Genomic DNA, 26,840 nt, shown 5'->3' on the forward strand with positions numbered 1-26,840 from the left:
ACCCTTTGAAGGTTGCTGATTTTTTTGGGGGGGGGTGGCAGATTGGGAGCACAATCAAGTTTAAATGCAAACGTCACTCCCCTTGATAGGCCTGGGGGACATTTGCTCAAAATTTGCTTATATAAACAGATTATTTTCTTCGTTTCATACTAGCATGTGTGCTGTTGAATGTTTACCTCTCCCTTTGTAAGAGTAAGTCCACCTTGTTCATACCACATCTCCAGCATTTATACAGGGTGTGATACAGAGTAAGAGATCAATAGGCTTTTTCCAAAAAACGTTAAAGCAATTTTTTCATTCACTAATATTAATATTTGCCCACGAACACACCCAGGAAATGACCACATGGAAGGATTCAAATGAAAATTTATCAAGCTGCAATACCATGTCTGTCCTGCTATTAGTGCCTTTATGGGGCTTCCATTCGGGCAATGAAAAGGTGCACAATGGGTGCTATTCAGACCCATTCTCAACCCCATGCACCAAAACCCCTTCCACTCTCCCACTCTTCTCTCTCCCAACCTTTAGTAAAAACTCCCATTCATTTCTCATTGTCTCTACTATGTGTTCATTTAATGATTATTGAGCAAAGTAAATGCTTATCACTGAGCACAGAAGACAAAATATACATAGGATGACTCCCTCATCCTAGCCATCAGGATATTCACAGAAGAGATATGTAAAAATAATAATAATTAATTGTAATGTAGTGTGCTAAGTGCTATGATCAGACAAGTATAAAGTTACCCCTCCCAGGGCTGAGGAGGGTTTTAGCAGTGATGTTTGCGCTAAGCCTGGCAAGACGTGGCAGGAAAAGAAAGGGAAAAGGTGTTCCAAGTTCAAAGAACAGAGTATGATGTACTGGCAAGGGGCAGCAACCAGAGCAGCACAGAGTGCCAGGGTGAAGAGGAAGGAAGGAGGCAGGGAAGCCAGCTAGGGCTGCATTGCCAAGGCCCTATTCAGCTCTGAGTAACCCAAAGGACAAACAAAGCATGTGCTTAGGGCACTGGCAAAACAAGGCACCCAAAGTAAAATCAGGGAAAAAAGGACATCTAAAAGGAAACAGGCTTAATTTCAACATACTTTTGAGTTTCATTGAAATTTCAAAATTATTTCAAAATATTTTTTTATTTCAAATTTAAGCATTTTTTAAAAATTGGAATTGCACATGGAGAACATCATTATAGTTTTTTCAGTGTTTAGGACCTCTTAAATGTTTCTCTCTGGCTCTGACTCTGTTATAGAAATTGGACACCAACCAACTTCAGCTTTGGGATAGGCAGGATTGAGTTGAGGCAGTTGGCAAAATTGCTTTGTGAATAACCTGTAACTGTATTTCTTAACCTACATGGGGTTACTAGCAGTTTATGATGTCAGTTCTTTGCCCAAAGGACCTCTCACTGGTGTCATTTCAGGAACTGTGACAGAGGAAGCATGATAGGGAGGGTCTCTTTCTGTAGCCCTAGAATTAAAAACCAGGGCCCCAGGTAAAATGTCAAGGACTCTACTTGAAGTGATGGGGATTGAAAAGAAGTCAACCCTCTCCCTAGAGCTATAAGAATCTGCAAACTAATCCTGCCATTCCCAAGCAGCCAGTCATCCTTATACGACATCAAATAAGACATCTTATGGGACACAATATTCATGGTCAGAAGTTACATGTGCCTCTGCCCCTACTGCCACTGGGGAGGGAAGGAGGGCGTATTCCTCCAAATAAACCAAGGGGAGTATAGGTTTCAGAAAATCACTTATGTAGCTTAAGAACACTTACAAGAAGGGGGAAATGAAATCTCACTCCCAGATGGTTGGTTGCTGTAGCTACCCTGCCCTTCCTCCCTTCTACCCGAGTGCTGCCTGATGAGAGACATCTTGTATGTTGAGAGTTAGGGTTCTCATAAAAGAAGGTGGACAAGATAAAATGAAATCCTATGTCAAGAAAAGGACATATATAGGCAAAGACAACCACAGCTGCCTAAATCAGACCAACCCAGAAAACTAACGGGGCCTCATTCCCACTAGCCGGTGACCTAGGAGCATCCCTGCCGGTTCTCCTCACTCTCTGTCCTCAATACCAGAGACTCTAGGTCCCAGAGCCGGGGGGGGGGGGGGGGGGGGGGGGGGGCGGAGGGGGGGGAGAAGTGAAATAGGGGGCTGCACCCTTGCCAATATCCAGTTCTTAATTGTAAATTCTATAAGGGTGTATTCCGTGCCTAGCATGTGCCTGGCCCAGAGGAGACATTTACTTGTGTTGAAAAAGGAATGAGTGGATAAAGTACATGATAAGAGTCAGTGGTCACCCTCACCCACTGCACCCCTTTCTCTGTCACTCACAGCTTTCCTGCTTTAGGAGACTCTTACTCATCTGCCAGAGAAGGGTGTTCCTTTGGCTCAGAGACTATCTTGGGCAACAATGAGGCCTTACTCAGGAGACCTACTGGTGTGAGTTCTTCAGAAGTAGTTTCTGGGCAGGGCTTAGGTTCTCATCCCTAGTCCCACCCCTGGCCTTGTGTTCCGGCTCAGTGGGTGGAGGAGCATAAATTTCAGCTGTTCTCAGTCTTGCTGCCTTTTTACCGAAGACTTCCGACAGCAACATGAAGTTGGGGGGATTCCTCCTTCTGGTGATGCTTCTCACCCTCAGCTCAGAGGTACAGGAGCTCCAGGCTGCGGTGAGACCATTGAGACTTCTAGGTGAGTCTGGGCAGAAGGCAAGATACTTGAGTCCAGGAGCCACCTTGACTGCTGTACCTCTCTCCTTCTGTCTCCATTATTCCCCCTCCTTTTCTTGGCTGGTTCCTGTGGCTGGACTCTTCCCTTTTGCTCCCCCATCAGCCACCTGCCATCTTCCCCAGTGTCTCTTTCCCCCCTGGATTTCTTGGTCTCTTGCTACAAATAGATCAGATCACTAAAGAACACATTTTCTTAATCATGTTAAATGTGAATCATCTCATTCTACACTTTTCCCTTTACTACCAACATTCTCAAGGGAGCAGTCTTAACTCTCTGCCCTTACTACTCCACAACTCATTCCTTCACCCCTTGAAGACTGAGTGTCACCATTCCTGTCCCCAGCAATCTCCAGGAATTTCACTCCCAAGATCTGCTGGCAAATCTGCAAATCTCTTGGCTCTCCTCAGCAGTGAAAATCTGTAACTCCCTCAATCCTTAAACTTTCTTCTCTCCTGGATTATCTTCACTATAGCCCCCTTCTTCTCCCTAAAGATTCTTGGATTCAACTCTTAACTCCTCTCTCTCCCTTGCTGTCCTCCCCCCACTTTAAACCAGTTGCCAAATACCATCCATTCTTTGAAATTGTTTCTTGCGTGTGTTCCTTCCTCTCCATTCCCCATTGCCACACAGCAAGTCCGGCCCTGACTACCCCATGCTTGGGCCAACACAGTAGTTTCCTGATAGCACTTCCTGGTCCTTGATTGCTTCTCAGGTTTGCTTGCTCACTGAATCCAGGTCCATTCTGTGTCCTCACACCAGAATAGTCTTCTTAAGTGAACTGCAGGCATATCCCTCCCTTGGCCTACCAAATGAAACCCAAACTCCTCAGGTCCTCAAGATCTGGCCCTGGTAACTTTATGTCCTGCCTCCTTTTCCTGCCTGACTTCCAACTGCCCCCTTATCCTTATCCCACCTTGCATTTATTTGCCAGTCCTCCTGTATTCCTTGTATTTTAGACAGAGGAATGAGGAGATGAGGCACCAGGGTGCCATATTTAAGGAGGTGGTCACTCTCAGGGTTGTACAAATGCTTCCTTAAACTAGGTGCCTTGCACACATCTTCCCACTCCAGGCCCTGTTACATTTCCCCTTGTGAACTTTTTCTAGTAATTCTTTTCTCTTCTACAAGACTCTACCACCACTACCCACCTCAATTCTGCCTTAAAAAGATTCCTATACTTCAAGACTCACCTTTTCTGGTTTATCTAATTGGAAGTAATGTCCTCTCTCTTCTGAGCCCCTTTTCCTTTGCATGAAACCTCTCAGGACGCTTGTCACATACTGCCTTGTTTTTAATATTTTGAATACAAGTCTTCTCTCCATTGTTAGATTCTAAGCTGCTCTACTTTATATCTTTATATTTTCTGAATAACTTAGCTCTATGCTGTGTGCATAGTAAGAAATGAACAGATTTAATGAATGACCAAACTATTATGAGTGAGGACAAAATCTGCAATCTTTTCACCAATACATAACAACAGAGAATAAAAGCATGGAGGTGTTGTATTGACTTTCTCTGAGGTCTGCAAGTATATTGTAGACATTCCACCAGGCCCCCTTCTTACAGTCTTACACTGCTGGTCATCACAGCATTCTTTTCCTTCTGAGCCTGGACAAGGTATCCCAGCCTTCTCAACGTAGCATCGGATAGTCATCTCTACTGATCAGAGTTGACACTGGAGAATGAATTTCATTTTCCCTGCTGGATCCAAGAGCTCCATTTTACAAATGAGGAAACAAAAACCCAGAGAAGTCCAGACACAAAATCAGGTAGAGAAACTCCTGATATTGGTTGAGTAGAAGCAAAAGCACAAGCACAACAGAAGCACAGCATACTTTTGTCCAGAGCTCTGCATACATTTAACTAGAAGCTCTTGTGGAGTCTTAACCAGCTTCTTGGACCTACTTCACTGGTTCTTAAAGACTATCTCTGAGGCTCTGGGAACCTGGGGGGCTTCCACTCAGGTCAGGAATGACTCCTTGAAATTGGGAGATGTGCTCTTCATGTTAGGGTCTATTTCATCATGTGGGACAGCAGAGGGAACTTGGCCTCAGGCCAGGCAGGTCACGATTTAATTCCACTTCTGTAACTACTAATAGGGGGATTCACCTCGGTGCACCCCAGCTGCCACAACTGTAAGTCAGATTCATCCTGCAGGGTGACTGCAGGGCACTCTTGACGACATTTGGTGAATATGTTTCCTGTCTTCTGTCCCTTTTCCTGCAGATGAGTGAAGTAAGGACATATGAATGGGCTTCTTTACACTTCTCTTCTGCAAACACAGTTATTCTCTTCTTTAAAATAGGCCTTCCTTTATTGTGAGAATGTGAATGCATTGTTTTTACCTAAAATCTAGAAGATGTTAATGAGTATTGTTCTGTGAGTAATCATTTACAAATTCCCTTATTTACTGAACTAAAAGACAAAAGTGGAACTGGTTCTTTCAATCAGTCCTCTCTGATAACTGTGCTTAAAGCAGGGTCATTTTCAGCTGGTCTGTTCTGACATAGGAACCTGCGTTGAGCTCTGCACAAATGACGAGGATTGTGATCTAGGAGAGCACTGTGTCAGCAATGGGTGTGGCCACATCTGTGCTCCAGCCTAAGGACAGGTAAAAACATCAGGCCCTTCCCTTCTTCCTCAAACCTCATCCAAGCTAGATAGGTTGGCTGTGATGGGACTTTCCAGAAGTGGGTGGGACAGAAGCCTGTCTCTGTGCCCTCTCCCTCTTATACCTTTCCCAAGAAAAGGAAGTATCTGTCACTGGATGGTGGCTTCCAAACCTTTAAAATAATTTCATTACCCAGTATATCCAGGACAGAACTCAGACTATTTATTTGAACAAAAAGAATATAAAAATCAGTCACATTATCCCCTACTCCCAAATGATGTCTGCTTAATACTTTGGTGCATATTTTATTTTTTAATTTTTTAAAAGATTTTATTTATTTATTCATGAGAGACACAGAGAAAGGCAGAGACACAGGCAGAGGGAGAAGCAAGCTCCCTGCAGGGAGCCTGATGTGGGACTCGATCCCAGGATTCCAGGATCATGCCCTGGGCGGAAGGCAGACGCTCAACAGCTGAGCCAACCCAGGCGTCCCTGGTGCATATTTTAAACACACATGCAAATATATAATACATAAATTGAAATGAGATAATCTTGTGTCTATTTTGATTTCTTAATTATTTCACTTAGAAATAGTTGGTGAACGATCTTTAACACCAATCTTCTATACCATCACCTTTAACAGCCTTATAGAATTCCATCATATATGCTCATATACTTAGTAATCTCCACTAATACACATTTAATATGTTTATTGTTTATGTTATTAACATGGTTATAATGAATACTAAATTGATATACATGCCCTTAGTAATTTCCTTGGGATAAATTCCAAGAATTATAATTTATGACCAAAGACTATGTTCATTTTAAGCCTCTGATGCACACTGCCAGATGGACCTAGGAGAATCCCTCTTCTGTAGAAATATTTCAGGATTTTCACATGATAGTTTATTTTCAGTAGCCATCCAATGAAAAAAAATGCACAATGAAAAGTTATCATGATTCAGTCTTGATTATAAATTAAATTGTATTTATTAACTAATGTAATATTAACACAATAGAATCAACATAAACTTTAAGTTACCCATTTGTGTTTAGAAGGTACTATCTATCCAATCCATCCACAACATTTGGGATGCTTTTGGCCTTGCTGGCTCTTTGTAGGTGCTTATTGATTCCAAGAACTGGGAACTGTCACCTCAATTGCCTTCTGTAATTTCAGGTCCCCAAAACAGCAGGTCTCATGTATAATTTTTTGGTCCATTTTTCAGATGAAGATTTATCTTAAGGCTCATCCTTCTCTAATAATTTCTCATCGCTTCCTATCTTCAAAGATATGACCAGAACTCCTTGACCAGGAAGACAGTTGAAAATGGGGGCGTGTGTGTGGAGATTACAAGAGATGTGTTGGGGAAAGGAAAAAGAGTCATTTCTTTTAATAAATCATCATTGTTAAAAGCACCCACACTGCTTGCATTGTTATTTGATTAAGGGTGATGATAAAGTAGAGGACAGAGTGGGAGACAGATGACATTTATCAAACACTTGGTATGCAACTGTGTTATATTCTCCACAAGCATCAACTAATTTATCCTTACAACTACCTTGTGACTATGCTTTTCATCAATGCCATTTTACATATAAGGATGCTGGGGCTTGGAGAGATTAAATAATTTGTTCAAAGTTATATGGTAGATAAGTTTCAGGGCCTTACCTCTAATCCTGTGTCAAACTCCAGGGCCTATGCATTATAGCGTCGTAGTTAGGAGCTCTGACTCTGAATTTCAAACTCAGATCCACTACACAATTGTGTGACTTTCAGCAAGTGTCCTAACCTTTCTGTGCTTCAGTTTTCTGATCTGTATAACAATATATACCTCATAGAACTACAAGGACAAAAGAAGTTAGTTCATGTAAAGTACTTGGCATAGTGCCTGATACAGAAAACATTCAATAATGTTAACTACAATTGTTATGGTTATTATCACATAGTTGGGCTGATGGCCTTAGTGCTAATTTTATAGGACTCTAGAACAGAAGTCTAGGAAAATCCTCCTTCCTAGCCTATCCTAGTTCAGCTGGATCCTGAAAGCCAGCCCCTCTCTTCTGGTTTTCCCCATTATAAAACATGGGTGGTAAAGATAGAGATGCAGTAAAACAATGGGGCACCTGCACCCCAATGTTTATAGCAGCAATGTCCACAATAGCCAAACTGTGGAAAGAACTTCGGTATCCATTGAAAGATGAATGGATAAAGAAGATGTTATATATATATATATAGATGTTATTGTGTTATACATATAACATTTATATGTTATACATATTATGTTATATATGTAACATTTTATATATATATATATATATATATATATATATATATACACACACACACACACACACAATGGAATATTACTCAGCCATTAGAAACGACAAATACCCATCATTTGCTTCGACGTGGATGGAACTGGAGGGTATTATGCTGAGTGAAGTAAGTCAATTGGAGAAGGACAAACATTATATGATCTCATTCATTTGGGGAATATAAAAAATAGTGAAAGGGAATAAAGGGGAAAGGAGAGAAAATGAGTGGGAAATATCAGTGAGGGTGACAGAACATGAGAGACACCTAACTCTGGGAAATGAACAAGGGATAGTGGAAAGGGAGGTGGGCGGGGAGGTGGGGCGACTGGGTGACGGGCACTGAAGGGGGAACTTGACAGGATGAGCACTGGGTGTTATGCTATATGTTGGCAAATTGAACTCCAATAAAAAAATATACAAAAAAAAAACCCATGGGAGGTAAAAATAGACTTACAATTTCTTGTCTATGTTCTTCACAATAACAACTGGCCTGGGTTGTAGTCTGAATTTGGCCAATTTACTGCCTGTGTGGCCCTTGACAAACCATATTTTCTTTCTTTAAGACATCTAAACTTTTCTTATCTGTAAAAAGGGGGAAATAACAGTATCTATCTGATTTGGAAGCTAAGATTTATAGAACCCAATAGTTTACAAAGTATTTTCACAAAGATCCCATTTGATTTCCACATCAACCAACAGATGAGAAATAGGAGGCTCTGAATAAATGGTGAATTTATTCATTCTTCTTGCAAGTATTGGGAGGTGTCTACCATGACTCAAGTGCTGTGCTAGCATTGGGGATACAATAGGAACCAGATAGACAATTTGTATGCCTTCACAAATTTCACACTCTAGAGGAAGAAACAGATAATATAATAATAAAGAAGATAACTATACATTATGGTAAATTTTCTCAAGGAAATAAACAAAGATGAGAATTAGAAGGGGAAGGAGGTAAAGCCTACTTCAGTTAAAATAATCCCGACTCTAATGAGGTGATTAAAATAGTCTTGACAGAGTTCCAAAACATGAAAGAGGTGATATTCCAGAATAAGGCTCCAAATCACCTTATGTGCAGAATTTATAAAAGGAAATTGGCCGTGAACATGCTTAACATCTTTAAAGCCCCAAGGTCACTGTAGGATTAAAAAATATTGAGAATGAGGAGGAGTCAGCAAAAACAAGAGGGCAGTCCGTCGTCTTTGTACTGCTTGCGAACGTGCTAAGCACGTACACTTTCTTCCAGCACCCAGGCCAGTATTGAGATTGGTTCTCTGTATGAAGGAAACAACTTCTTTACCTCAATTACTCGTGCCCAGTTTGAAGAATTAAATGCTGACCTATTCCATGGCACCCTGGACCCTGTAGAGAAAGCTCTTCAGGATGCCAAGCTGGACAAGTCTCAGATCCATGATATTTTCCTGGTGGGTGATTCTACCCATATCCCCAAGATTCAGAAACTTCTGCAAGATTTCTTCAATGGAAAGGAACTGAATAAGAGTATCAACCCTGATGAGGCTGTTGCTTATGGTGCAGCTGTCCAGGCAGCCATTCTTTCTGGTGACAAATCTGAAAATGTTCAAGACTTGCTGCTATTGGATGTCACCCCACTTTCTCTTGGCATTGAAACTGCTGGAGGAGTCATGATTGTGCTCATCAAGCACAATATTACCATTCCTACCAGACACAAACCTTTACTACCTACTCTGACAACCAGCCTGGTGTGCTTATTCAGGTCTATGAAAGTGAGCATGCTATGACCAAGGATAATAACCTACTTGGCAAGTTTGAATTCACAGGCATACCTCCTGCCCCTGTGGCATTCCTCAGATTGAAGTCACTTTTGATATTGATGCTAATGGTATCCTCAATGTGTCTGCTGTGCATAAGAGCACAGGAAAAGAGAACAAGATTACCATCACTAATGACAAGGGCCACTTGAGCAAGGAGGACATTGAGCGCATGGTCCAGGAAGCTGAGAAGTACAAAGCTGAAGATGAGAAGCAGTGAGACGAGGTGTCTTTCAAGAATTCACTTGAGTCTTATGCATTCAACATGAAAGCAACTATTGAAGATGAAAAACTTCAGGGCAAAATCAATGACGAAGATAAACAGAAGATTCTTGACAAGTGCAATGAAATCATCAACTGGCTTGATAAGAACCAGACTGCAGAGAAGGAAGAATTTGAACATCAGCAGAAAGAGCTGGAGAAAGTCTGCAACCCCATCATTACGAAGCTATATCAGAGTGCAGGAGGCATGCCGGAAGGAATGCCTGGAGGCTTTCCTGGTGGTGGAGCTCCTTTCTCTGGTGGTGCCTCCTCTGGGCCTACTACCATTGAAGAAGTTGAATAAGTCAACCTGATGACCGGTCTAGCATTGTTCCACACATTTGAAGGACCCAAATTTGTAGCAAATTCCATGGCAGTTTTAAAGTCAAGCTTCTATAGTAAATATACTGGGCATTCTTGATATGTGAATATGGAATATGTGCACAGAGAAAGGAAATAAACATTGCACTTTATAAGCACTGTATTGTTAAGTGGAAAATGCAATGTCTAAATAAAACTGCATTTAAAATTGGCACCAAAAGAGAGAGAGAGAGAGAGAGAGAAAATGAGGAGGAGTTAGGATGTGTGAGGAGATTTTTTTGGAAGAACTTTCGCCAAGGTCTAAGTTCCACAGTTTAGGAGTGGCTATCATTTAAATATGAGCCAATGAAGAGGGGCTCTCAGGGCTTCCCCCTAGAGCTTGATAAATGTTTTCTTCAGTTGGTGTCACTAAAGGGTAGGAATGTTCATTTCTTTGTCTGCCATCTGCAAGGGTATATTCCATCAGAACTCAACAGAATGGTATCGTTATACTTACAATATCTGGGTCATTTAGTCCTGAGTAACAGTATATGTGGGCTATCCACGTTACAAACTAAGATGAGCCACACTGAACTCAGATCTTTCCACAGTCTACGTCACATCACCTCCACTGTGGTAATGACACAGGTCTCACATCCTTCTAACACAATGTGTTGGAAATATCTTGTGCACTGCTTCAAATACTCTTGGCCTTACACTCTCATTTTAATCAATCCCTACAGCAACCAGTTTCTGTCAGGCATCTACTAGTTTAGCACAAGGTAACTTGTCAGAGACTTGCCTTGGACTTGTACCCTATACCTCTCACTTTTGCCTCAGGGCTTCTTCGTGCAACAAGAAACTCCTGCAGGAACCACCACCCCCAATGCATGCTCAAATAAGAAGCACTGGAGAACTGATGCTTGGTGGGGTAATGCTTGACAACAGAATTCGAAGAATTCAAAGACTAACAGTTATATGCTTCTATCTCCATTCCTCAGGAGGGGACTTCTTAGAAAACGGCCAATTCAATAGTACATATAGGTACCGATTCCCCTTTCTTCCCTGTTCATTCCTGAATAAATCACTCATACATCAACATCATCTAAGGTTCAGCTTTGGGAGAAATCAAACTAACACGTCGTGATTAGGTTTCAGCTCCTGATCTTCTCTGAGCAAATGTTTGAATATCACAAATACACACGTTCCCAAGAATATGCAATAATATACAAGCACAATGGAATCTAAATCCAAACAAAAAATTAATATCTCTCCCCAAAGAAGTCTAAAGTCTTCAGACAACAAGCTCTTCCATAGCCTGCCACCAACTGTGACTGCCAAACAAAGTGTTTTAGTCTCAGGCTAAAACATGCACATTCAGGTGACTTCAAGGTTTTCCCTAAGAACCATTGATAAGAATCTGCTTTATATTTGCATAATTCAAAGGCCCAAGAGATGACCAAGTGTAAATTTTATGCCTTCACCTCTTGGGTGACTAAAAACCGTTAACAGCTTTTATTTTATTTTTAAAATATTTTATTTATTTATTCATGAGAGACACAGAGAGAGAGAGAGAGACAAAGACAGAGACACAGGCAGAGGGAGAGGGAGAAGCAGGCTCCATGCAGGGAGCCCGATGTGGTACTTGCTACTCAGGACTCAATCCCGGGATCCCGCCCTGGGCCAAAGGCAAGCAAGCGCTAAACCACTGAGCCACCCAGGGATCCCCTTTTACAGCTTTTAAAATGGCTATTTCTTTTCCAGTTTTTTGCTTTTAAGAATACAGGAAATCTCGGGGTGTCCAATCTCAACCAGGTCAAACCTTTGCAGGTTATATTTTTACATGACTTGGTTTGAACTTCAAATGACTTGTGTGGTGAAGCGCAAGATCTAAAGGAGGATGCACAGCCAGCTGCAATGAATACTGGGAAATGTACCCCTTATTCGGGGTGCTTTTGTGCCCAAGAATCAAGGGCTCTCACACGATATGAGAAGAGGCCAAGGATGTCGTAGAACTAGCACTTTCTGCTGTTGCCACCAACAGCAGCCCTTCTCCAACTCCAACCCGCCTGAAACGCTAGTACTACTAAATAGGCCTGTCAGCCCTTCCCAGGAACACACTTCCTAGGAGGACAGGGCTCCACTTTTCAGTCGGGGCTCAAAAACAAGTGGGAGATGAAAAAGCCTCCCAGCTAATTTCGCACAACCATTTGCAAAGCATCCCGGAGAGCATCCCGGGTCTTTCAATAGGAGCCTGGCCTAAAGAAGTAGTTCCGGAGCCGGCGCGCGGAGGCGGGGATGCCCCGGAAGTAGTTCTCTGTTATCCTACGTAGGCAAGATGGCGGCGGTACAAGTGGCCGGCTCCCTCCCGGGTGAGCCGACGCGGGAGGTGCCCCGAGAGCCACCACCGCCGGAGCAGAGCAGTGGGTTCCGCTGCTTGTCGGCCAGGCTCTGCGCCCTGCGCCCGGATGACAGCAGCTCCGCCCGGACCGAGATCCACCTGCTCTTCGACCAGCTCATCTCTGAGAACTACAGCGAGGGCGGCGGCGTGGCCCCCGAGGTAGGCGCTGTGCCGGGTGGGGCGGCCTCGTCCCGCCTGCCGCTCCCGTCCCGCCCGTCCCGTCCGTCCCGCGCCTGCTGCTCGTCCCGCCTGCCGCTCCCGGCTTTTCCCAGCCGCGCTTCGCGTTACTTAGTTCTAGGCTCGTTTGTTCCCCACCCCGGACCGTGGCAGCCTCTGCCCTCCTGTCTCTGGAAGATCCTGCAGTGCTTGGCAAACTCGCATCCTGCAAAACCCCGCTTGATGACTTCTCTGATAACACCGCAGGTGTCATCCCTAGTCCCACCTTCCGGTCCCCCAGCTCCACTCTTTGCGTACAAAATACTTTGTATATAGGGACGCATGGTGGCTTAGTGGTTGAGCATCTGCCTTCCGTCCAGGGTGTGATCCCGTGATCGAGTCCCGCCTGGGGCTCCCTGCGGGGATCCTGCTTCTCCCTCTGCCTGTGTCTCCGCCTCTCTCTTGCTCTGTCTCTCTGAATAAATAAGTAAGGTCTTTAAGAAAAACAAAACCCCAAATACTTCTACCATATATAAAGGGACCATATATATAAGTATATAAATCAGTATATAAGTATATAATAAGTATTATATCATATATATAAGTATATAAAATCCACTTCTACCATTTCGTGTACTGTCCCGTGTACGATTCTGGGAATCTTACAGTGTGGGTATTATTAGATCTACTTTACTGATAAAAATACTGAGGCACATAAAGATCCAATGTCATACTGCTGGCAAAAAGGCAGAGGTAAAATTGGAGCCTAAGGCCGTCACATGGTCCCTACCATTTTCTGTTCCTTCGTGCTAGCTCTTCCCTCTCAACCTCGTCTTTAGAAGTACTCTGACTCTGCGTAAAAGTAATAGTCACACACATCAGGCCTTGGATACTACTTACTGAACTCCCAGAACTCTTGATTCAGTCATACCACTGCCTCTGGTGCTCACAGGCACCTCAAACCTGACAGTTCCTAAAAATGAGTTACACTGTCTTGTAGGCACATTGTATCCATAACCCATCCCATCCCCCAACGGAAACCTGCGGAGTTCGCCAAGTCACAGTGGCACAAACACTGGTGCTTGCCCTTTGTCCCTCCCAGATCTATCCAAGTCGAGTTTTTCAGATTCTATCTCATAAATATTTCTCATCCCCTTTTCTGTGTTCCCATTGTCAGGGCCTTAAGCCTTCAGACAAGAGGACTCTTTCCTGAACCTTTCCACTGATCTCCTCAAACTTCTCTTCTGGTTCCTCCTGTCTAGCCCTCCTCCAAACCATTCTTTGCTCTGCTGCTTAGAGTGATCTTTTCTTTCGTGGGGTGGGGGGGGAAATTCTGATTAGAAAGGCAAAATTCAGATTTGGGAAGATCTTCAGTACATATTGGTAGATGGTCAGAGCAAGGTCCAGAATGGTTCATTGCAGCATGACACCAATATAGGGTAAGGAGCACGTTGAACAGAATATGTACGGTTATCGATGTAAAGGGTTCAAAACAATGAATGGAAGAGTTTACAACAAAATGATAGTGTGTGTCACTAGGTGGTGGGGTGGAATTAAAGGGGTACTTGGGAACTTTTGCTTTATTGGTATAATTTGATATTTTTATATCAAAAAATATGTGCATTTCCAGTATCCTGTCACTTCTTTTGTGCCCTGTGTGCAGTCATTTTAAACCTGCTATTCCTCAAGCATCTACTAGTGTTTCACACCTACTGGTATTCTAGGTCTTTGCACACCATTCCCTTTGCTTGCAGTGTCTTTTATTGCTTTGTCTGGCAGATTTTAATCATCCTTCAGATCATTCGAGATTATGCTTTAAAATCACTTCTGTGGGCTCCTGGGTGACACAGTGGGCTAAATATCTGACTCTTAGTTTTGGCTTAGGTCATGATCTCAGGGTCCTGGGATTGAGCCCCACATCGGGCTCTGTGCTCAGTGCAGTCTGCTTGGGATTCTCTCTCCCTCTCTCTCTCTCTCTGCTGTCTCTCCTCTCTCTCTCTAAAATAAATAAATGCTTGTGCTGTCTCTCTGTCTCTCTCTAAAATAAATAAATCTTTTTTAAAAAGCACCTCTGTAAGACCTCTCTAATTACCATTTCCCCACAGAGTTTGCACTTAATTCCTTCAGCATTTAATTCACTTTAATTATTTGTGAGTATTTCTGTCTCCCTCATTATGAGCTCTTTAAGATTCAGGAATATGCTTGTTCACCTTTGGAGCCCAAAGATCTAGCATGCTACCTAACACATAGTAGGTGCTCCAAACCGTTTAGTTCAATAAATATCAGTGGACGAATGAATAGTGTGATTTACAAATAGGTGGCCCCCCCTTTTTTAGAATTACCTAGTTTTACAATAAATTTATACAAGTGTCATTTCTGATTTTTCCCACTAGCATTGAAAATATGGTTTACTTACTTTTTCTTTTTTAAGATAGAATGAATGAGTTCTATTTTTTTAATTAAAATTTTTTTAAAATTCCCATATAGTTAACATAGTATTATATTAATTTTAGGTGTACAATACAGTGATTCAACAATTCCATACATCACCTGGTACTCTTCACAAGTGCACTCCTTAATCCCTATCACATATTTCACCCATCCCCCTATCCATCTCCCCTCTAATAACCATTAGTTTATTTCTGTAATTAAGAGTCTGTTTCATGGTTTGTCTCTCTTTTTTTCCCTTTGCTTGTTTTGTTTCTTCAATTCACAGATGAGTGAAATCATACGGTGTTTGCTTTTCTCTGACTGACTTATTCTGCTTAGCATAATACTGTCTAGCCCCATCCACAACATTGCAAATGGCAAGATTTCATTCTTTTTTATGGCTGAATAATAGTCCTTTTTTTTTTTTAAGATTTTATTTATTTATTCATGACAAACATAGAAAGAGAGAGGCAGAGACACAGGCAGAGGGAGAAGCAGGCCCCACGTAGGGAGCCTGATGTGGGACTCGATCCCAGGTCCCCAGGATCACACCCCTGGCGGAAGGTGGCGCTAAACCGCTGGGCCACCGGGGCTGCTCTCCATTGTGTATATAAACCACATCTTTATCCATTTATGGACATTTGGGCTGCTTCCGTACTTTGGCTATTCTAAATAATGCTGCTATAAACAGGGATGAATGTATCCTTTTGAATTAGTGTTTTTTTTTATCCTTTGGGTAAATAGCCAGTAGTGCAATTGCTGGATCTTAGGGTGGTTCTATTTTTAATTTTTTGAGGAGCTTCTGTACTGTTTTCCAAGTGTCTGTGCCAGTTTGCATCCCCATCTACAGTGCATGAGGGCTCCTTTTTCTCCACATCCTCACTAACACTTGTTGTTTCTTGTGTTTTTTATTTTAGCCATTCTGACATGGCTAAAATGTGTGCAGTGTGCAGTGATGTGTGCAGTGATGTCTCATTGTAGTTTTGATTTGCATTTCCCTAATAATGAGTGATGTTCAGCATCTTTTCATGCATTTATTTGCTACCTTTTGGTATTTTTAACTTCAATGTGTGCTTTTACATTCTAGAACCCTTTCTTTGGTTATTTAATTGCACTCTCTACATATGTAGAGGCTGGAGTCTTTAGCCTGATAACCATATTGAGTCTTTTACTTTTTTAGCACATCCTATTTCTGTGGTATCATTTAATTTTTTTTCCTACTTTCTGCTGCAGATTTCATCTTTCCTCATTTTGAATGTGAACGTTCACTTTCATTTTTCCATTTGGCCATGTTGGGTGGGGGGGTGGGGGGGCTGGTTCTTCAATTGATTGATAGGCATATTGCCTTTTCATTGTCTTTTTTTTTTTTTTTTTGGTAGGATGTCAGTACTCTTCTTGTCCAAGCTTGCCGACTGGTGCCTCTTAATCAGAATCATCTTGTTAGCAAAGTGTCTCAACTTATCCACCATTTACTTAACAGATTACAGGTAATCATTGTATGACTTTAGAATTCATCATGAATTAACCCTTCGAAATACTACATCTGTATTAGATATGATAGGCTAATCTTTTGAGAAACTAAAAAAAAAACAATTCCTTACTAAGAATGATACTAAATAAAATTCTGACCCAAAAAATATGCTGTACAATTCTAGAAGTTTGTCCATTAGAGGTGTCTCTTTCTGTTTGGTTCAGGAAACCAATATCACTGAGGCCCCCAGGTTTTAGGATTTTTTATGGAAGATGTATCTGACCAAGACATATCTAAGAATAATTTGAAACAATCCCCTACTCCTTTCCTTCTGATATTTATTCCCCTTTCCCAAAGGTACCATTTTTGTGGTCTACTTTTGCTTATCATAAAACATAAGAAGTAGCTTGAGAACAAGAGGACACTAGATAAAAGACCCTTGTTATTTATATCAAGATCTGTACTGTAATTCCCCTTTCTCCAAAACCTTTTTAAATAAATCCTAAATAAATCTCATCAGAAATTACAGCTGTTATCTACCATAAGATACCCCATGAGTATGTGAATATAGTTAGCACAAAACTTACAGTTAGCATGATGCAATCTAGAATTCTTTTGGCTGCAAGAAACAGAAAAGCCAATCTAGAATACCTTAAAAAAATTTTTTTTTTAATTATCTCATCTCATAACCCCCAAAAGAGGCACTCTAAGGGGGAACTGAGTAATGAGAAACTTCCTGATATTTTCCATTTGCTATCAGTGTCTGGGTCATCCTCAGCTAGCATCTCTCATAGTCAGGATGGCTGCCTCAGTTCCTGGAATCCCATGTGAAATAAATAACACCCCACAGAAGCAAAAGAACAATTTATTTTGTGTCCCTTTGATTTAAGAACGAGGCACCTTGTCCTCCACACTATCCATCAGAACTCCCCTGATATCTGGCTGGGGAGACCTAGGTCATATGAGAACCCCTCTATACCCGCCTGTTCAGGGGAATGATATTACCATGAGTGGCTTAAACCAGGGGTCAACTTGTCTGCACATTGGAATCACCTGAGGGCTTAAGTTCCCTAGATGATTACAATGTGCAGCTCAACTCTTATATCAGGGTTTCTTAATCTCAGCATCATTAATATTTTGGATCAGATGATTCTTAGTTGTGGGGGGCTTAGTTGTGCATTGTAGGTTTTTAGCAGCATCCCTGACTTCTCAGTAGGCTTCTAATTTTAGAAGCCAGTAGCATGCCTCCAATTGTGACAGTCAAAAATGTCTACAGTCATGGCCAAATGGGCAAAAAAATCTTATTTCCCTCAGAAATAACATCGCCCCTGTTAGAGAATCATTGTCTTAGCTAATTGGAATTTACCGTCAGGTCTCATGTGTGAGAGATGAGCATTCAAATAAAATCAGTACTCTGCCAGCAAGAGAGAGAAGATGTAGGTAAACAATGTCTGCTATGTCTCCTAAATGAGATGAGGCTATTTTCAAGTTTAGAATTTTTCACACTGATATGGTGGCTTCTGAATGTTTATTATTCTCAGGTATATTAGTACTTTGTAATACTGGCAGTTGGAAAAATTCCTGATCACATATACCTACAGCCCTTAACCAACTTTCTAGCTTTTGATGACATTTTATCTCAATTATTCATGAATTGATACTTTGATTAGCTGACATTGCCCCAAAAGGACTATAAATTCCTTGAGGACAAGGATATGCCATCTCTTCCTGCTGTATTTCCCATATCATAGTGAGACATAGTAGCTATTTAGCAGACATAGCATTTACATGTAGAAGACAATTTCATTGGCTTGAGTCTTATATGTATGGATTTATAGCTGCCAGTGTCCGGTTAGCTCAAGGAAAATTTACAAGGACTTTGCTAGATTCTACTTTGAGTGGAAGGAGTAAAGGGGAGGAAATGAGCAAGGCCCTGGGCCAAGGAGAAGGCCTTGTCTTGATCAAACTTTCAAGGCCTTTAGAGTTGATCTTTTTGACCTCAAAAAGATGGACACATGTGCTCTCTTTCATAGCCTGATTTAGATGAGCATACGTGTCTGAAAGAATTAAAATATTTTTTTACAAGTTAGATTATGCATATTTTTTCCTCTCCTGATAGGTGATTGTGGATGAACAGAACCTGGATTTCCTGCTGGCATATGCTATTTCTGCTCTTCAGCAGTGTAGTTCCTGGACACACATGGAAATTCTTCAAGCCCTGGCAGCTCTGGTTTACTGCAATGGCTCAAAATGTCAAAAGGTAGTTTAAACTGTGTTCTTTCTTTCCTTCAAAAGTTAGGAACACAGGCTCTGAACCTGTGCTGAGGTTTCTATCCTATCATTCAAGAAATATGTGACCTTGAGCAACCTTTACTCAACCACTGTGAGCCTCATTTCTTCATCTATACAGTAGTTCCTCTGAGGATGAAGTAAGACAATCCTTGCAAAGTGCTTGGCATTCGGTAAATATTATTACCATTATTATTAAATCGTGTTATTATCATTACCCTTCAGCTATGCGCCTACAACTAAAGAGTTTCAGCAATTACCTGGGCTGGGAGTGGTGATCCCCACTGGTGTTTTGGGGGCACATCTTTGCATGCCCATCTGGAAGATTTACCTGGCAGCTAGTCTTTTGGTACTTAACTGCCCTTTAGTTTAAAAAATGGCATGTCTAAAGAGTAATATTTTTCTAGAAGTTTTCTTTGACCAACATTAGCTATTATTTTGTTTTAGTATCTCCCAGACTTGCTAGGCAAGAGCGGGATTTTGATGAAGTTGAGTGACTTGGCTCAGCCCGACCCTGAAGTTAGGAGAGCTGCAGTGCACTGTATGGCAAACTTATGTCTCAGGTATGTGGATCCAGTCACATCACCCAGCTGTAATAAGGTAGAGCCTCTCATGGATCCTTTATAGGTAGTTCAATCTGTCTGAAGCCAAAGCCAACTTAGAAAAATTACCTACTTTGTGTTTCCTGTGTTCCTTGCTAATAATATCATCATATATTGTTTATTTTTTAATTTTAATATTGCTGATAAAAAAGATAAAGGAAAAACAGACTAGGACTTTATCCCTAAAATAGGGTAAAAGTAGTCCATGTGCAATATGTCAAGGTTTTGTTTTCTTCTATAAATTTTAACCATATTAAGTCTTTTAGAATATAGTTGTATAAAGTTAAGCTTTGGTGAGGCCTCTGTCAAGGTCAGTTTCTTCTAAGAAATTGGAGCTAATCCCAGCCACCAAGTTGTAGATTCATGCCATGAAAAATCTTGTCCTAGGCTCAGGCCGGCCTAGGACAGCCGGCTCAGCTGAGTGACTCTAGCTTGACAGGACCTGTCTGCATTATTTCCCTTTAAGCACTGAAAAAAACTAAAAAAGATTTCTTTCTCTATAATTCTTCCACTATAGACCTGTAACTTTTCCCTTTGGATACATACTGCTCTTCCTCCTTCTTATTTATTCCATCCTTGTTCTGTCCCATAGCCATAGTTAATCACCCAAAGTGAATAGTCTTCCTTAATACAGTTTCATACAAGGGTGTATTCCAGCTCCATTGGTTGGTATTACTGCTGTTTTTAATTCTTACTCTTTGCAAGCCCCATTAAAGGAGACTATGTTTGAGTCACTTTTTCTATGTGTGTTTTAGTGTGCCAGGACAGCCATACTTGGAGGAGCCCTACCCAAATATCTGCTTCCAGGCTTTCTTGACCACTTTACAGTCTCCAAAATCATCTGATATGGATGATATCACGTTTTGCATGGTAGGTGGGGCTACTACTGATCCTTGTGAATGTTACAGAGATGTCTAGAAGCAGCAGTAGAACAGAAGCTGTTACTAAAAAGTATAATTTGGTTGCTGAATTAGTTTTGTCTAGAGATAATAGGCATACATGGAATATTTAAAACTTCCAAAGATGGACATCGTATCTTTCAAAGTTAAGTTATAAGACAGTTTCTGTTTGGCAGCCTTGGTGGCTCAGCGGTTTGGCGCCGCCTTCAGCCCAGGGCATGATCTTGGAGACCCAGGATTGAGTCCCACATCGGGCTCCCTGCATGGAGCCTGCTTTTCCCTCTGCCTATGTCTCTGGCTCTCTCTCTCTCTCTCTCTCTCTCTCTCTCTCTATGTCTCTCATGCATAAATAAAATCTTAAAAAAAAAAAAAAAAAGTTTATTTTGTTTTGCAGTTCTGGATTCTTAAAAGTATTTTTTTCCTCCTGACTATAAAAGTGATATAATTTTAGACTAGTAACTTTTTTTTTATTTGTTTATTTTTTTAGAGAGAGAGAAAGAGAGAATACAACAGGGCGCAGAGGGCAGAAGGAGAGGGAGTGAGAGAATCCCAAGCAGGCTCCACACACCCAGTGTGTAGCTTGATGTGGGGCTCAATCTCAACCCCGAGATTAGGACCTGAGCTAAAATCAAGAGTCTAATGCTTAACTGACTGAGCACTCAGGCACCTCTAGTAACTATCTATCCTTTTGATGGTAGGGAAAGGAGTAGATTTCAACAGTATCTGCAATAGTATTTCTTTTTAAAAGTTTTGATGCAAATATGACAATGTATTACCATGTTTTAAGTTCAGGGTGACACATAGCAGAAATTACAGATCTTTGACACTGAAAGTTCCTCATAGCTCCATGCTCAGATATAACCACCTGGAACAACAATTTGTTCTGCAAGTCCCCAAATATTTTTTTTCTCTATGTAAATGAGCATATTTTATAATTTTCAGGTGGGGTCATATTAAATATGCTGTTTTACAACTCTCCTTTTTAAAGTTAATATTTCTTGGGCATCTTTTCCATACATGTTGATGTACCTCATGCTTTCTAACTGCTGTCGCTGGGAGACCTTGGGCAAGTTACTGAACTTCTTGAGCCTCCATCCCTTCTCTCTGAAATGGGACAAATGATGCAATTTCCTTGTGGGGTCCTATGAGCAGTATATGAAACACAGCATTTAAAGTGCTTGGCAGATGCTTGCTGATACTGTGGTTGAATTTCCCATGTAGAGAGGAGGGTCAGCTTCTTACACCATCATTGTTGTAACCGATGGAAATGGAATTTCTTCAGTGTTTCTACTATTTCAGAAAAAAGGCTATGGTTCACATCCTCTCCATGGGGGGAGTATTTCTTAAGGATGGTATTTCTCAATGAGAATGCTGAGTCAGAAGGTCAGTCTGGATCAGAATTGCCCTCTAGAAATCTTCTCCCACATACATGCCTTTGCCTTTAAGATCTAATGAGGTTCCTGCATCAGAGAGCTTCCCCGCTTCCCATCTCCACTGCCACTTTCTCATCCCTGTCACCGTCTTCCCACTACACACCTGTTTTTTTTTTTTCTTGCTCACCATTTGTACATGCTAGCTTAAGAACATGTACGATAAGACCACTCTTCTTTGGTGAAAGCACTCTATATTTCTAGAAAATAATTAGTAGTAGCTCATCAGATCTCTCTCCTCTGGATCTTCATTCTTTTTTCCTCCTTTTGAATGTTTTTTTTTTTTTTTTTTTTTTTTGTGTCATCTAGAGACTTTCTCCTCTAGCCTCAGTGATGGTAGAAAGTTGATCCCTAGATAACCACATTTCCTTTACCTTTAAACTCATCCTCTTCTTTCCCCTAGTTGTTACAAAATGCATTAAAAGGCATACAGTCTCTTCTAAATGGGGGTAAGATGAAACTGACACAGACTGAGGAACTTGGAGCTCTTCTGGCTGTGCTAAAGGTAAGGCATTGCCCTTTAAACCCAAGTCCTCATTATGGCAAGTGTCTTTCCTACTTTATACCCTGGCTGTAAAGACCACTTTATATCATCACTCCAGTATTTTAGGAAAGATCATTCAAATGTTATATTTTAGGAGAGATCATTCAAATGTTCATATACAAGCATACTTAAAATTAAGAACTGAAAAACAGTTTTAACTAAATGTTTCAAAATTCTAAAACTTTACTTATGAATCTTAACTTAGGAAAAGAATAGGTTATGTAGATAATTTAATTTCAGATCGTCTCAAACCTGTTTGTACTTGAAAGAAGAAACCAGGGCTTCCCTTTGGCTCTTGCCCCATGCAGTAGGCAAACCAGTCAAGTTGGCGTCAGTAGGCTGCATGCTTTGGCTTCTGAGCCTGCCGGTCAGTGGGAAGGTCAGATCAGCCTCTTTGGGGACCCACGTTTCAGTTCAGTCAGGAAGTGGCCTCGGGTCAAAGCCATCCATGTATGATAACCTAGCTTTATCGTGACTAAAACTTCAAATCTTTACCTGTCCAATCTCCCAGATAGACAGACAGCTAGGTCTAGACACAGATAAGTGAAATAATGATAGATTGGTTAAAAATTATAGATAGACCACAAAGAATTGGATAAAACAGGTTGGATAAATTTAAAAATTAATAATTAACCCATCCTCTCCATGGGGGGAGTATTTCTTAAGGATGGTATTTCTCAATGAGAATGCTGAGTCATTTTCTTCTTTCCTCATGTTGGGGACATACTCAGTAGTAAACTATAAGTAAATAAACTAAAATCAAACTTCACCTAATCTAGACAGACCAGATCCATCCAGATGAGACTAAACTTTTCTATAAGCCCTGAACCTCCAAAGTATCAATTTTCTATCCATTTTAGTTTCCTAAATATGCTTCTACACATTAATCTGTTCATTGATGTGATGTAGAACATGGTGAATCATTCTATTTTATGATTAGTTTTATGTGTGTGTTTTCTTAATCATCATTATTAGAAGTCTATGTTTCATGGACTCCCGGGACTAAACATAGAGCTGCCCACGGTCTTATACCCCACTCCACTTCCTCAGTATGATGGGCGACCACCTGTCAGACCACAACAATCTGAATCTAGCGCTTCCGGACCAACTGCGGTATGCTTCTGTCTGCTTAGATTTAAATTGTAGATTGTCTTTAATTGCGTGTTATATGTGTTTTCTGTGATTTGTAACACGACTTGTGCCAAAGGCTCCCTTTGAATTTGGCTTCAGTTTAGAGTTTTTAGCATAGTAAATTTAAATTCATCAGACTGCTGAAAATACCAGTTAGAGCGTATTATACTTCTAAGATGCCTAAACAGTGTAGCAGCCATAACAGTGGACATTCACTTTATACCCAAAGCTGCATATCCTTCGTTCCCCAAATGCTTAAGACTATAGGCAAACCAACGTTTTCTCTAAAAGGCTAATTGGTGGGATCCCTGGGTGGCGCAGCGGTTTGGCGCCTGCCTTTGGCCCAGGGCGGGATCCTGGAGACCCGGGATCGAATCCCACGTCGGGCTCCCGGTGCATGGAGCCTGCTTCTCCCTCTGCCTGTGTCTCTGCCTCTCTCTCTCTCTGTGTGACTATCATAAATAAATAAAAATTTATTAAATAAAATAAAATAAAATAAAAGGCTAATTGGTAAATATTGTAGGTCTCTGTTACAAATGCCAAACTGCCCAGCCTGTCCATATAGCTGCCATCTCCCTCATGTTCCCACTGGAGAACCTAGAGCATAGAGAGATAATACTGGCCATGGGATTACATCTAGAAATGTATCAGGTATTACCTATAAAATGCCTGTAATTAGAAATTCTTTCATTCATTGACTTAGGCAACATTAACTGAACATCGCATTAAGGATATAGACTCTGCTTTTTGGAGTTTGGGAAAGAAGAAGTGGATAAATAAACAATGCAGTATTGTGATTTCTTTCATCAGAATATTCACAGGGTACTCTGGGATCACATTCAGGGCACCCAATCCAAATAGAGGCTTAAGAGGGGGCTTTTTAAGTTTGGCAGGCAGACTGAGACTTAAGAATGAATAGACTACAAAAAGGAGTCAGGCTTCCTGCATGGAGCCTGTTTCTTCTGTCTCTGCCTCTCTCTCTCTCTCTCTCTCTCTCTCTCTCTGTGTGTGTGTGTGTGTGTGTCTCATGAATAAATAAATAAAATCTTAAAAAAAAAAATACAAAAAGGAAGGAGAGTATTTTATTTGGAGGGAACAGAAGGTACGTAAGCATAAAGATCAACACAGCCCATTTGTTAACCAGTAGGCTAGAGTGTCAGGTGCGTGCATGGAAGGCTGGGACACGTGGTAGCAGAGGCCATATCATAAGGGTCTTACACAGTACGCTAAGGAGTTTTTATCTTACACATGGTGGAAACAAAGACTCTTGTATAGGGGAGTGAGGTGATCAGATACACATCTTAGAAAAATCACTACAGTAACAAGTAAAAGGGTTTGAGTCTAGAGCCATGTTAATAATCCAGAAGAGAAGGGATGAGGACCTTCCTTACTCAAAGTCAGGGACCTTGAGAATTCAGAGGGTAGCACAAAGATACATGGAAAGGAAATAGGAGAAAGGGAAAAAACCCTGGCTTTTACTTAGTATCTATAAAGCCCCAGTGCCCTAACACATGCATTGTATATGGTGGATAAGCATCTCTCTACTACATCTAGTGTGGCGCTTGCTATGTATCTTATCTGGGAGAACTGAGAAAATTGTCACTCAGGTCGTTTTCTATACTTTAATTCTCTTGTGGCTGAATGCTTCCACAACTATGCAGGAAAGGTGCCCTTAACCTCATACTTACAGATGAGGAAGGTTAGGCTGAATGGAAGGCTAAGTGATTTGCACAGAGTGACAGGGAGAATATAAACTCGGGCCGCATGCATGGCCCTGGTGCGTGTACTTTATGCCTTGTTTCCTATGGCCCAGTAGGGTGTGTGCATAAGCGCTTTACTACAGGAATTAAGTGCCACTTTTTTCTCTTCTCCTCTTTTCTTCTTTCCTCATATTGGGGACATACTCAGTAATTATCAAGTGGGAAAGGTACCAGTAGCTGTCATATATATTTTTTCATTTGCTCCTAAAATCAGAATAAAAAGAAAAAATCAAAAGTAAAATCGAAGAAAATCCAGCAAGGAGAAGAGGAAGAGGAAGAATCCAGCGGTGAAAAAGAAGTAGCCTGTGTTCCTAGCTCGGGCAGAGAGCACGTGCATGAAGGGAAGGCTCCCTGTTCCTCCCCCCTTGGAGGCCAGAGTTTGCCGGTGGAGGGAAGCGCTGCAGGAAAAGACCGAGTCTCCCCGCCGTTCCGTTCTGCCAGTTGGAAAAGGGTCAGCAGTAGTGAGTCTGACTATTCTGATGCTGAAGGAGGCATGCAGAGTAAAATGAGGTAGTAGTATTTGGTTATGTTGTTATGCTTTATAATCTGTGTTGCTTCTAAGTTTATAACTTTGTTTAAAAACCTGGCCGGGGGATCCCTGGGTGGCGTAGCGGTTTGGCACCTGCCTTTGGCCCAGGGCGCGATCCTGGAGACCCGGGATCGAATCCCATGTCGGGCTCCCGGTGCATGGAGCCTGCTTCTCCCTCTGCCTATGTCTCTGCCTATCTCTCTCTCGCTGTGTGTGACTATCATAAATAAAAATTAAAAAAAAAAAAAAAAAAAAACCTGACTGGTAGGGATTCCTGGATGGCTCAGTGGTTTGGTGCCTGCCTTTGGCCCAGGGCACGATCCTGGAGTCCCGGGATCGAGTCCCTCGTTGGGCTTCCGGCATGGAGCCTGCTTCTCCCTCTGCCTGTGTCTCTGCCTCTCTCTCTCTCTCTCTCTCTCTGTCTATCATGAATAAATAAATAATAAATCTTTAAAAAAACAAAAAACAAAAACCTGATCGGTATGTGGGATTTAACTTGAAGATTCGTTTATATGGGGCTTTGCCTTACTCTGCGTTTTGCTGTGTATCCTTCATCCGCTTTGTGCATGTGGTTCCTCTGCCTGGAATTTCCTTTCACTCTGTGTGCCTTCTTGCCATGTTAACCACTACTCCTCTTCAGTGTGAGCTCAGCAGTCACATCCTCTGAGAAGTCTTTTTGGACAGTCTCCCGTGTTCCTAGCCCTCCCGTGTTCCTCCCTACCCCCTGCCCAATTCCGGCTTATTTTTTTGACCCTTTGACTTATCCCTGCCTTAGTGTTAATCACAGTGTGCTGCAGTTATCTCTTTAACTGTCTTGTTTCTCCCACTCATGAGCTTATCAGGGGCAGGGGTGGCTTTATGTCTGCTGGCCTCAGCCCAATGCCTGGCACATCCTTAAGTACTCCAGGCATGTTTGCTGGATGACTAGATGCTCTGCAGTGTTTTATATCTAGCAGTAGTTTCCTGATGTCAAACTGTTGCCCTTTTTCTATTCTTGACTTTATTAACTTGTTATATAAACTGTTTTAACATGTTTTGATTAGGTATTTTGAAAAAATCATTTTTTTATTACCATTGCTGGCATCTATACCTTAGGGTTTATTCAGAATGTTGAGTTTTCAATGTATCATTTGAGTTGGCTGGAATAAATAGCCTTTCATGTCTATATTTTTTAAACTTAATATTAA

The 26,840-nt window shown here is 41.4% G+C and overlaps 1 protein-coding gene, 1 long non-coding RNA gene and 1 pseudogene across 9 annotated transcripts in view; all 3 read left to right on the plus strand.

The window, feature by feature from the left end:
- The first annotated feature begins 2,546 nt into the window (after positions 1–2,546).
- Positions 2,547–6,760, plus strand: LOC140606336 (uncharacterized). The gene is made up of 3 exons (XR_012008673.1): positions 2,547–2,688; positions 5,238–5,338; positions 6,571–6,760. It is a non-coding gene; the product is annotated as an uncharacterized lncRNA (long non-coding RNA).
- Positions 6,761–8,091: 1,331 nt separating this feature from the next.
- LOC140605650 (heat shock cognate 71 kDa protein pseudogene) lies at positions 8,092–10,222 on the plus strand (annotated as a pseudogene).
- A 2,107-nt stretch (positions 10,223–12,329) lies between these two features.
- HEATR6 (HEAT repeat containing 6) overlaps positions 12,330–26,840 on the plus strand; it is a 41,987-nt gene continuing 27,476 nt past the window's right edge. For all 8 annotated transcript variants that reach the window (XM_072779564.1, XM_072779566.1, XM_072779562.1 and 5 more), the window contains exons 1-8: positions 12,330–12,571; positions 16,378–16,485; positions 18,589–18,729; positions 19,206–19,321; positions 20,116–20,230; positions 22,093–22,194; positions 23,209–23,346; positions 25,339–25,634. In XM_072779564.1, coding sequence (XP_072635665.1) covers positions 12,350–12,571; positions 16,378–16,485; positions 18,589–18,729; positions 19,206–19,321; positions 20,116–20,230; positions 22,093–22,194; positions 23,209–23,346; positions 25,339–25,634 — 1,238 coding nt within the window. In that variant the 5' untranslated portion in view covers positions 12,330–12,349. The remainder of the gene's footprint in view (positions 12,572–16,377; positions 16,486–18,588; positions 18,730–19,205; positions 19,322–20,115; positions 20,231–22,092; positions 22,195–23,208; positions 23,347–25,338; positions 25,635–26,840) is intronic.

This window comes from Canis lupus, chromosome 16 (assembly GCF_048164855.1).
Source record: "Canis lupus baileyi chromosome 16, mCanLup2.hap1, whole genome shotgun sequence".
Classification (NCBI taxonomy): Eukaryota; Metazoa; Chordata; class Mammalia; order Carnivora; family Canidae; genus Canis; species Canis lupus.